At 47.8% G+C, this 12,750-nt stretch overlaps 1 protein-coding gene across 1 annotated transcript; it reads left to right on the plus strand.

Annotated features, from left to right (window-relative positions):
* The first annotated feature begins 1,786 nt into the window (after window positions 1-1,786).
* On the plus strand, window positions 1,787-3,505 carry LOC120665025 (UDP-glycosyltransferase 73C4-like). Its single transcript, XM_039944439.1, has one exon. The coding sequence runs from the start codon at window positions 1,850-1,852 to the stop codon at window positions 3,266-3,268; it is 1,419 nt and encodes a 472-aa protein (XP_039800373.1). The 5' UTR covers window positions 1,787-1,849; the 3' UTR covers window positions 3,269-3,505.
* The last annotated feature ends 9,245 nt before the right edge of the window (window positions 3,506-12,750 follow it).

Consider the following 12,750-nt stretch of genomic DNA (forward strand, 5'->3'; position numbering starts at 1 on the left):
GCACAGCTGACTCAAGCTCTGACTTGTATCTTGCTCCCGGCCTAAAATATTTTTTATCTTTCTTTTATCTTTCTTTTATTTATTTATCCAAGAGGGTAGTTTGTGTGTGTCACACTACCTCCTACCATGTTATTATCTTACCCCTTTTATGTATGAGAATATCCAATCTAGATAGAGTTTACCCACTAATCTATATATTCTCTCACTCACCGCCTTCCCTGCGGAAATATAAATGACACCCCGGTATACTCCCGGGTAAAATGCTTCAGCGGTATTCCGTGCGCTTGCGAATTCATTCGTGGTTCATGAAATACTGTCACCCCAAATTGGCGTCTGCGGGCGTCATCGCTGGTGACGTTGGTAGGCGCCAACAATCCTTCTTTCTCTTTTCTCAACTGGTGAACTGTGAGTCTCGCCGTCTCTTCTTCTTGACGTGCACCGAGGAGAAGGGTGAGGTATCTCCAAGCCTTTGCCGTCATGTAGTCTGCATGAGGGACGGCAATAAGGTTTTTAGACAGCACAACTACGCAACTTCTCGAGACCGGTCGACTTTTTTTTGTGCCGACTCAACTACAATCTGCACTGCATCATATCTACACGAGGACGAAGTGCTTATATGTAAGTGTAATAGATTTTTACATAGGTCTATTTCAGATACTTTTGCTGTTTGTTTTCCAATATAAAATACATAGCAATAGCATTGTTTTATGCAATTTCTCTCAGATTAAAACTTGATCTATTTGAACACATATTTCCAACAATTTTTCCCGCTGTTCCCGTCCCATTTGATCCCTAAATGTTTGTGCTCCAATCAATGGTTGCAAGTACTCCTAGGAATGGGTCATCATCTAAAATCCAACTAGTAATATCTAATTAACATCCAATTGAAGTCATGTTAACATCCAATCCAATCCTATAGATAATTCTCAGTTCTCACCGTCCAATCCTGTCCAATCCAACCACATACACATAATTATCCGTCCAATCAATCCAATTCACGTATGAGGAGGAGGAGAAGAAGGTCTGAAACCGAGCTAAAGGAACAACATAACGGGTGGCATCATTATTAGGAGAAGAGTTAATTACACACTAATTGATTAGCAGACCGACCATAAATTATTACAAGTTCCGCATGAGAGCACCTACCGATTGGCCAGCTGTGGTTGTCGTCCGGCCTGAGTTTTCGAACGAGCCCGCCGAACGGCGGGAGCTCGATGTGGCGCCGAGCTCGTCAAGCGGCGGGAGCTCAAGGATCGCCTCGAGCTCGTCCTCCTCCTGCCCCGCCACCAGGGGCGCCGGCACCAAGGTGGGCAATGCGGCAACGGCCGCGGGAGAGGCGCCCGGCACCGGAGGCGGTTCCATGGCAGCGGATCACGCCATCTCCGAGAAATTGAGCATGGCAGTGGGGCCCTTCACGATGAGCGCGGGAATTGGCCGCAGGTCGAGGAAGCCGTGGAATGCCATGGACAGCAAAGTCTGATGGAGTATCGAACCCGATCGAGGGACTTCCGGCGTCCAACGCACGGTGGAAGATCAAGTGCGAAGCCGTTTCTGGCTCACCACCACACAGCTCACATGTGCTGTCCTGCATCATCCTTTGCAGAAAGCTCGCTTTAATTTGCAGTGGATAAGGCCATGCACGAGATCTGTCAAACCAAGAATTAAACGCGATTTTGTCGTCTACTCCGTACATGCTTAATGTCCTACATCTACCACGTGATGCACGTGGTATTGATTGTGTTCTCCATAGACGATCGGTCGGATGATCGGGCATCTTAAAGCAACGAGATGCTCTACTCCGGCTGCCCCAGCCAGCCAAACCACCGGCGGAAGATTGCAAGGAACCATCATGGCCTCCCCTCCGCCGCGGAGCGAGAAGCTGCGGGTCCTTCTCATCCCCTTCTTCACCAACAGCCACATCGGCCCCTTCGCGGACCTCGCCTTCCACCTCGCCGCGGCCCGGCCGGGCGCCGTCGAGGCCACCGTCGCTGTCACCCCGGCGAACGTTCCGGTCCTCCGGTCAGCGCTCGCCCGGCGCGGCCCCGGCCGCCACGCCGAGGTCCAGGTCGCGACGTACCCGTTCCCGTCCGTGGACGGCCTCCCACCGGGGGTGGAGAACCACTCCACCGTCAGTGCTGCGGACGCGTGGCGCATCGACGCCGTCGGCGGCGACGAGCGGCTGATGCGCCCGGGGCACGAGGGCCTCATTAGGGACTGCTCGCCCGACGTGGTCGTCTCCGACATACTCTTCCACTGGAACGCCAGCATCGCCGATAGTGTCGGCGTGCCGTGCGTCACGTTCCACGTCATCGGGGCGTTCCCGATGCTAGCCCTGTTCAGTTTGATAGGTGCTGGCGCGACTGACGGGGTGCTGACTCTTCCCGAGTATATGGGACCGGACATTCAGATCCCAGTAACCGAGCTGCCTGAGGAGGTGAGGAGCCGGCGTCGACCAGAGGACGTCCGCGCCGAGGGAGCCAAATTAAGTTCAGCTCACAATAGCTGCTTCGGTCTCGTCGTGAACACTTTCTTCGATTTGGAGGACAGGTACTGTGACATGTACGTGCGTCACATGAAACGCACCTACTTTGTCGGGCCTGTGTCACTGCCGCCACCATCGCAGCTAGCCGCCGGCGACGATGGCTCAGGGTGCATCGAGTGGCTGGATAGGAAGCCAGCCCGGTCGGTCGTGTACTTGTGCTTCGGCAGCTTGGCTCACGTATCCAAGCCTCAGCTTCGCGAGCTCGCCCTCGGGTTAGAAGCCTCCGGGAAGCCGTTCTTGTGGGTGGTCAGGTCGGAGGCATGGGTGCCGCCAGAGGGGTGGGAGGAGCGCGTCGGGGACAGAGGGATGGTCGTCACAAGGTGGGCCCCACAGACGGCGATCCTTGCACACCCGGCGGTGGGTGCGTTCGTGACGCACTGCGGGTGGAACTCGGTCTTGGAGACCGTCGTGGCCGGCGTGCCGGTGTTGACGTGGCCGATGGTGTTCGAGCAGTTCATCACTGAGAGGTTTGTGACGGAGGTGCTGAAGATTGGCGAACGTCTGTGGCCAGAGGGTGCCGGGGTGAGGAGCACGAGGTACGAAGAGCACGAGCTGATCCCGAGCGAGGCAGTGGCACGAGCGGTGGCCAGGTTTATGGAGCCCGAAGGGGCAGGGGACGCCGCGAGGAGCAGGGTCAAGGAGCTCTCCGCGAAGGCTCACGCGGCCATGGCGGAAGGTGGGTCCTCGCACGGCGACCTGCGCCGCCTGATTGATGATCTCATCTAAGAAAGAACGGCTGGTGCAGGGACGAGGTCTGATACTCTAGTTTGAGCTCAAGAAGCGTGTCTCATTTATTTTCTAAGAATAAGCGTGTCTCATTTATTTGTCTGTTTTCGGTTTAGATTTTCCAATGTTTGGTTTGTAAAGCTCCAGTACATCTGAGCTTGGCATCATGTACCGTCTACTCCCTCCGTCCCAATAAAAAGTGCAATTCTGCATTTGAAAAAATGCTACAAGACTGTATTTCTCTAGATTGGATCTCAATTACCTGCCTAATTAAGTGGTCAGATTTGAATGCATGCCAAAACTAATTGTATGTGGCAAATAAATAAGAGCATGAGAGTCTTTGCACACCGCCACTAATATATCTATAAAAAAAATCAAGAATTGTAAATTTCATGGGACGAAGGGAGTACGTATATTGTTTCCCTCGCGCAGTCGTGGTACTACGAGAACGGATTTAAACAGCTATCACATTTTCTTTTTAGACGATGGAATGTAACGTCACGAAACAATATGCAGTAGATAGATTTCTTTAAAATGAGATTTTATAAATCTCTGGTGGCCAACAATTGCTTACCATTATGCAATCAATGGGTACCCTTATGCTAGCAACTTACAGAATACTGCTTATATATTATATTTTATATATATATACAACCTATATTTGGATTGAGAAATGTCCATTTTTTTCAAAATTTGGTATAATGATTTGACCGTATAATGCTTTGTGCAGAGATTTTGTTAAAAGTATTTTGATTTGTAGACAAATAAGATTTGAATCTTGTACCTCAAGATGCAGGATGGTCGGGTTCTTATACGAGCCTGCAACATGACGTATGGGATTAATCTGGTGCCAAAAGAATTGTTCTGAGATAGTACGGCTACAGCATTACAACAATTTGACTCTGTTGGTACAAGGCGATATGTGAGACTTTAGGTCCTGTTTGGTTCTAAATAAGTCATCTATTTATAAGTCAAAAAGTGAAAAAAATGACTTATTTTACCAAACACTCCCAACTTATAAGTCACTCCAACTTATAAGCCATAAGTTGATTCACCCCTGCTTAAAACTTATAAGTCAACCCTTTTAGTATGGGCTCATACCTTTTCCCTGCTTATAAGTCATCTACAACCAAACAGACATGACTTAATAAGTCATTGGTTATCAGTCACATGACTTAATAAGTCATCTGACTTATGGAAACCAAACTGGGCTTTAATTTGAGGGTGTGTAAATCCAGTGCTACATCCGGATTCGCACTCCATTTTTTTTCACGGACAAATGTGCATTTTGGAAAATCAAATCACCTGAGTTATGAGGAGTTCTAAAACACTCGAGTTCTGTGTAGAAGATCTGGAATCAACGTGCATGGTTAATGGGGTTGCATGGGCAACACAGGATCCTGCTCTCGGGGTCACGTGCAATTAATTTTTTTCGCAACCGTGCTTAAACACATTTTTCATTAAGAAGAAATCAATTACGGACATAGTTTTGATGCGGCCAAACCAAGTTTGACCAACACAAGAGCACAAAGAAATGAAAATAGAGAAACGCTGAAAAAACACACACAAACAAGACACAACGACAACACATACAACAACAAGCAACACGGGGAGAACAACGTGCTCAGCCCACAAACCAAAGGAACCCACATCATAGCTACACCCGAACCTGCAAAAAGAAACGCAAAACACTATGGTTGCACAGCCTTCGTCGCAGCACCGAGATCCCCAGCCGCAAAGCATCTGCTAGAGATGAAGAAGAACCACGGCGGCAAAGTGTCCACCCAAACCAAGAGAGATGGCAAAGCATCCACCAAAAGGTACGACCAGCTCAAATCCCGAGCTCAAATCCCGACGGCAAAGCATCCGTCAAAACAAAGTAGAGGAGCGGGCGGATCCGGCCACTGACGACCAGAACGGAGGAGGGGCGACCTAGGTAAAAGAGACTGAGCGAGAGACGGCTGGCCAACTTCGGCGCAGCTGCGGGCCGCCGCCGCCGGCCGGCTGGCCGGGCAGCGGCGGCGGCCACCGGGGTGGTCGCGGTGGGGGGTTCGGCGGGAGAGAGAGGTCTTGCGGGAGAGAGGAGCCTATCACGTGCAATTAATGAACGCTGGTTGGAATCAGGGTGCATGGGACTTGTTTGGTTTGTGCTACGCTAAAATTTAGCACAAGTTTAACAGCTAATTAGAGTTATTAAATAAAGTTAGTTTAGAGCATGTCAATAATAGACTTCGTTATTGTCTCTTAAGTTTATAAGAGACACCTATAAAATATCTCATACAATAGGTTGTCTCTTCCAATGGGTCCATAATTACTTTCTCTTTCTTTTACTCTCCATTTCATTTACTCTCACTACCTAGGAGCATATAAAGAGGCGTCTTTTACATAAGTCTTTTACATAAGAGCATCTTCTCCAATTTTTTGGTTTTCTCTCTCTGCCATGTTAGCAAACAAAGGGCTATAAACTCCTTGTTGTACTTGCTCTTATAAAACAAACTCCACAACCCCTACGCTAACTCGCGAGACGAATCTAATAATATATTTGACTGCATGATTAGAAAATGGTTACTGTAGTCAATCATGAATTAATTAACGTTATTAGATTCGTCGTGCAAAGTTACACATATCCGTGAAAAGATTTTGCAAATAGACTTTATTTAGTACTATATACATACAAGATTCTCTTCTAGAGCTAGGAGTCCTAGCACAAACCAAACAGGCCATGATCGATGGGCTGCATCTGCAACGCTGGATCCTGCGCTCGAGTGACATGTAATTAATGAACGCCGGCTAGAAATCTAAGATGATTGCATCTTATTTGGTTAATTAATTGTAAGATAAGCTAGCTATTGGCTGGCGCATCAAAATCTAGGAAATCTCCAACCGGTCAACGGGTCCAGGGTCGCGGGTCAGTCGGACCTGCGTGTCAGCAGCTGGGTCTCACCGATTGGTGGGACCCATGCGTCAGTGCTCAGAAAAAGAAAATGGAAAAGAAGAACACTAACGGGTTAGTAGGCTAAAAGTAGCCTGGGGCTTGATCCGCTCCTGGGTCGTTTGGGTCAAATCCGGCGCAACTCTTTCTCTCTCTTTTTCTTTTCTTCTCCCGCCTCCTCGCGCTGCAGCTCGATCCCACGTGTCGGCGTCGTCTCCTTCTCTCTGACCACCGGGCCCCGCCCATCAGTGGCTTGGATCCGGTGCGGTGCTCCTCCGATCCGGTGTGGCTCCATCGTATGCGTGTGTGTTCCAGGGTGTGTGTGTGTCAATCGCACACAAGGTGCTTGGGGAAAAACCCCAAGGCTCTGCGCGCCATGGCTGCGATGTCGTGGCGTGGACGTGCCCACGGCGCGGCGGCGGCGAGGTGTGTTCGCGCGCCCTGGCCGGAACACTGTATTGATTGGAGGTTAAAATCATGGAGATCAAGAGGCTATCCGAAGAAGCCCAACAAAATTGAGGATGATGACGAATGCATGCAGCAAAACGTGCCTCAATCTAGCTCCTCCGAACTGCTATTATCCAGATTTGTTAGCGCCCGGATGTCTCATGGAAATTTTTTTCATCGAACGCTCTATCGGTCCAGCGCAACATCAAACGCTCGCAACATAAAAGAAAAACATCTGCAACATAAAAACCATCATTTGCAACATCAAAAAAATATTGAAAAAAGTTGTTAGCCATTTGTTGATGATGAGAAAAAAAAACTCGCCGCAACATCTGTTTCATGTTGCATGGGACATTCAAATCTCTCATTGAAGGTGCAACATCTAGATTAAACACTTCCAACATCTAGATAAAACACTTGAAACAAATACAACAATGCAACGTTAGATCTGCTTTTGCAACATTTACATCAAGAAAATAGTAACATTCTAAAAATCTCTACTGCAACACCATACATATTGCAACATAACCACTCAGTGCTCGCCACAACCTTCGCTCATCTTCAACCTCCAGGAGCTACCTACCTGCCATGGACGTCGCCCGTAGTTCCTCCATCGACCGGCGTGGCGGAAGCCGCCGGGAGTGGCAGCCTGCAGCTGGCCACCCCACCGGTGAGCTCTGCGTGCACTTGCACCGTCGGCGAGCTCCACCCGCACCCTGCACCTGCACCTGGAGGAGTTCCGCCCGAGCACCATGCCGGCCGCCAGGCCCATTTTTAGGCCCGTGCGACCGCACCAAAATACAATAAGTTTACTAGCTAAATTTATATAGTAGATTTTATTTTAACTATATTTTGGTCAAATACAATACAAATTGTGGCCCCAAATATACCAAAGAGGAAACTGTGTAACTCAATCCAGCCATCCTGATGCTTCCGCTTCTGTCGTCACCACAATCGAGCGATCTCTGCACTTCCGCCCAGGCAATCGAGGCATCCAGCGAATAGCGAAGCAGGCAGCAGCGCCCGCCGCCCTGGCGCCTGCGCCTGGCCGCTCCGCCTCTGCATTTCAAAACGGGCCTGGTGGTGGCTGTGTGCCCCTGTGTGTGTCTGCTAAGTGCGAGTGCCTGCATGCGTCTTGCGTCCCGTACTTTTTGTATTTTAACCTTTTCAGTGAAATATTTGCACATTTGAATCTTTTGAAAAACGAATTGCGTTTTTGGACTCTAGAGATTGGCGCCATGTTCTAGGGCGCTAAGATAACACGTCTCGGCGTCATAAGTCATGGCGCCGAACTTTGCAACCCTATTTAGCGTGACAGCTGATGTGGATCCGATGTGGCACCACCTCGGCGCCACAGATCCTCAGCGCCAAGATCTGTGGCGCCGAGTTCGGTGCTGTGGATCTTAATCGTTCTGTCCTGAAAAAATGGCTTAATAATTATATAAGTAAAACTGCTCTCTAAAATATACACAACTTGCTTTGTAGCTCAAGTGGTGAAGTTCTTTGGTTTTCTCCTTGCAGACCCAGGTTCAAATTCTAGTTTGCATTTTTATCTGGTTTCCTTACGCTTCACGGCAAACTAAAAAATCATCTAAAAATGATGCAAAAAACATCTTCAAACTAGGTATCAAACCCAGCCCTGACAGGGGAGAGGAGAGTACCTTAACCAGCTGCGCCACAAACGTGTTTTTTACAAAGCTTAGAAACTTTTTTTTTCTTGTATCTATGCCAAAATTTGTAGGGTACCATCTATACTCTAAGATCCATGGATCTGAACACGGGCGCCGAGGTAATGTACATATCAGCGTCACATCACCGCCACGTCTGATGCAATGAAAAATAGCTCTGCGCCATGATTCATGGCGCCGAATAGTATTAGCTCGGCGTCGTGAGTCATAGCGCTGACTCCTAGGGTCCAAAAATACAATTTGTTTTACACAAGGTTCAAAGGTGGAAATCTTTTATTAAAAAAGGTTAAAATGCAAAAAGTACGGTCTTGCGTCAATTGGACTTAGATTGAGAAGCCAAGAACATGAGAAGCCAAGAAGGCAAGCAGCAAGGCGCCCTGCAGTTGGATTGAAGCTGTCGAAGGTAATCTCCATTTCTGAGTCTCACACAATCATCTTGTTTAGTTCTCTTCAAAATTCTAAAACTTTACAAGATTTCACATCACATCAAATCTTTGAACTCATGTATGAAGTATTAAATGTAGCTAAACAAAATAACTAAGTACACAGTTTGTCTATAATTTGCGAGACTAATCTTTTGAGCATAGTTAACCCATAGCGGGACAATAATTACCAAATACAAATAAAAGTATTACAGTGCTTTACAGATCCACTTTTATGCATCTAAACAAGGCCAATGTTGTTTTTTATATCGATGATTACTAGTTCCAAATACATCTATTAATTTTATTGTTTCTATTGTTAGTCATGTCTTCTAGAAAATATGTTACGAAGAGTTGAATAATGAATAGGTATGATAATTCTTGAAATATTTTGTTTACATGTATTATGTTGTAACATATGTGTCATTTTTATAGTAGTTATTACTAGGCCACTAGAGCCCCAGTTCATAGTTTTGCACAGGGCCTCTGGATTTGCCGCACGGCCCTGCCGGCCGCATGAGTTCCGCCCGCACCCACGCAACGAGGAGGTCACCGGGGTTGGTAAGGGTGCCACCGATGTGAGGGAGGAGGACGCTGGAGGGGAGGGGAGGCCAACGAGCTGCATGGATGAGTGGATAAGGGCGTCTGATTCGTCGGATGTCCTATCCCTAGCATTTCTGTATATTATATGGTAATATTGCATTTGTGTCTCATCATCTGAATAACATAGAGATCAAAATGCCAGATTGCGGCAACTCAAATTCTATATTATAGTCAATACAGGTTGTCGTAAATTATGACACCTCCGATTGCATAGTGCACTATGCATGCATATGAATTCCAGTGATGTTCTTTAATCTCATCCCAAAACCATTCAGATCATCGTAAATTCGTAATCTAAATTAAATTTGTCTCCTCTCATTACAGTAATTTGCCAACAAATCATTGTAAGCCCTTATATATCATAGTGATCCTCTTCATCCATTCAAACTGTCATAACTATTTCAAGAAAAATTAGTCTCATTATGCATTGGGTTCCTCGGAAGCACTCCACACGGAAATGTGGTAACTCCTATTCTAACTACTTCGTCCGTTTTTTATTTATATATCGTATTAGATTTATCCTAAATCAAACTTAGCTAACTTTGATAAAATCTATAAAAATTATAGCAACAAATATACTACCCAACATAAGCACAATGAAACAAATTTGGTATTGTAAATGTTATTACTTTTTCTATAAATTTGGTTAAAGTTGATTAAGTTTGACTTAAGACAACCCAAATTTGATATGTAAATAAAAATAGACGGAGTATTGACATATAATTCATTCATATTATCATAACTAATCCACAATAAATAGGTTTCATCATTGTAGTAACTGGTTCCATGGTACAACTTCACATAAATTATAAGAGCAAATATTATAAGGGCAGTCCCAATGGTAGAAACTAACACGGTTTCATAGCAAAAGAAATCATCTATAGAAATCATTCTTCACAGTGGTAGTGCCTTCGAGTAATAATTGTTTTCTGTTTCTCTCTCCCAATTCCACCAATGGGGAGCATTACATTAACCCCATAAAAATTAGTGGTTTCTCCCCAATGGCAAAATCATGGTTTCTTGTGCATTGGGTCAAAAGTAGACATGGTTTCTCCATGAGGAAACCATTTCTATGATTTGTGCTATCTTTCCTCATTAACTAGGCTGCCACATCACCATTTTACTTATTTGACAAGCTATTTAATAGAGATAGAAACTATCATTAATACTCCATTGGGAGTGCCCTAACAGGCTGCATGCAATAAATGCTGAGGTGGAGAGAGAAAAAGATAGAGAGAGGAGAAATAAGTTGTAAAGCTTGCAGCAAGCTTCGACACATGAAGCAAGAAAAATGGAAGGAGTATTACCAACCAATACACAAATCAATTCTTTGCATGCACCCTGAAACGCGAGTTCCGAATCCCCAAATCACGTCGTGAGCTAATCAACGTCATTTAAACGGATGCGTTGATTTTCTAGTCATCAACGTGCATGGCCGATGGGATTGCATTGGCTGCGCTAGATCCCTGCGCTCGGCTCGCGTGCAATTAATGAATGCTGCGTGCACGGCCGATGGGATTGCATTGGCTGCGCTAGATCCCTGCGCTCGGCTCGCGTGCAATTAATGAATGCTGGCAGGAAGGCCGAGGTGGGATGGCTGGATCGGAGCGCCCATGCAGGTTGCCGGTTCGATGGGTGGCTAGTCAGATGGGCTGGCTATAGAATCACTTATCCACTCTTCTTGTATGATGGGTCTGTTTGGATACACTAACACTATTAGATGTTAGTGTTGGTTTCTAACACACAGAACTAATACAGAATTAACACTAACATTTGGGGTGTTTGGATGCTAGTGTTAGTTTAACAATAAAAACACTTTTCTAATTATTTGACTCATTTAACTCACTTTGCAACTGGATTTGTTGTGGCCGGCCACTTTTGTGACTGATTTAAAGAAGACAAGGAAAAAAAATCAAACCCCGCTACTAGCTGCCGGAGGGAGGGCGCCCTGGCTCAAGCAGACCCGAGCTGCCCCGCCGCCACCGCGCAGGCCCCCCGCCGCGTAGCTCGCCGTGCCACGGGCACCTCTGCCGGTGCTCGCCTCCACGGCGCGCAGCACGCCGCGCCTCCGCCGCGGCTGCGCGCCCGTCGAGGGGTTCCCCTGCGCCACGCTGCCGGCTGGCCTCCCCTGCTTGCGCCCGAGCGGCACCGACGGCCACCATGGCCGCCGCCAGCTCCTCCACGTCGAGTCCCACATCCACGTGGCCGGATGGGATGCGGGTCCGGACAGGCTCGCGGTCGGGAGCGGACGGCCGAGCGCGTGCTCCGGCAGGCGGCGGCCAGGATTCAACTTCCCCGCGGAGTCGTCTCTCTCGCACGCGGCGTGGGTGGCCTTGGCGAGCGATAGCGGGTCTCGCGGCGGCGTGCGGCCGCGGCGGCGGGTCCGCGCGGGGCCATGGCGGCCAACTCCCCCTCCGCTCGCGTCAGAGGCGGCTCCTGACGGACAGAGCACGACGCGTGCGGAGTCTGAGGGGTGCGTGGCATGGCGGCGGAGGAGTGGCGTGTGCGGTAGTGCGGTGGCAGCGAGCGCCGCCGCGGTTGGGGGCTGCGTTGGGTATGCGGCCGGCGTCGGGGATGCGGGCGCCGGCGGCGGGGTTGGGGCGGTGCGGCGGCGGTCACACCATGGCCGGTTGGGGCGGCGCTTTTGCTCACGGCATGGAGGACAGGAGAAGGACGCGAACGGGTCTGGGCGTAGGGAGATCCGAGGGAGGAGAGAGAGAGTGGGACTTCCCTTTTTTCTGTGGACTCCACCAAAACTAACACAAAAAACACCTCTTAGAGCTGCTAGTTTTTTTTGGGTGTTAGTTGCATCTAACACAAACTAACACAGCTGTTTGGATATTTTGGTGTTAGTTTACTCTGATCTAACACAAACTAACACTAACATAAGGTATCCAAACAGTGCAGATATAAGATGCTCGAGGTTGTTTTATACTGATATAAAAGTGCACTAAAAAACTCTATAAAGTTAATTGATTAGATAAAAATAGCAAAAGTGGAGTCAAAATCGGATCCAACAGATTCTCTAGTTTCGTACCCTCGCTGCGAAAGGGACACCGTAGGAGGGGCTGCAGGCGGAGGGGATGCCAAGGAGGAGTGAGAGAGAGGTTAGGCCCCCGCAACGGACCGTTAGTGCTCTCTACAGCACAACCTGTTAGAGAAAAAACAGGAGAGAGGGAGAGAACATCGCTTCATCTAGCGAGAGTCACTAGCGCGTGGTTTCGTGCCGAGTGATAGGTATCCCTCATGGTTTCAAATGCAGAACGCATTGCAACCACGAGGGACCGGGTAGAATCTAACACTAAAAATTTCTGACATATGTGGTCTATAAAATTTTATAGTGTGTCATAGATAATTTTCTGGATGAATCATCTATATTATTACTCTCTA

This window comes from Panicum virgatum, chromosome 3N, assembly GCF_016808335.1.
Source record: "Panicum virgatum strain AP13 chromosome 3N, P.virgatum_v5, whole genome shotgun sequence".
Lineage (NCBI taxonomy): Eukaryota > Viridiplantae > Streptophyta > Magnoliopsida > Poales > Poaceae > Panicum > Panicum virgatum.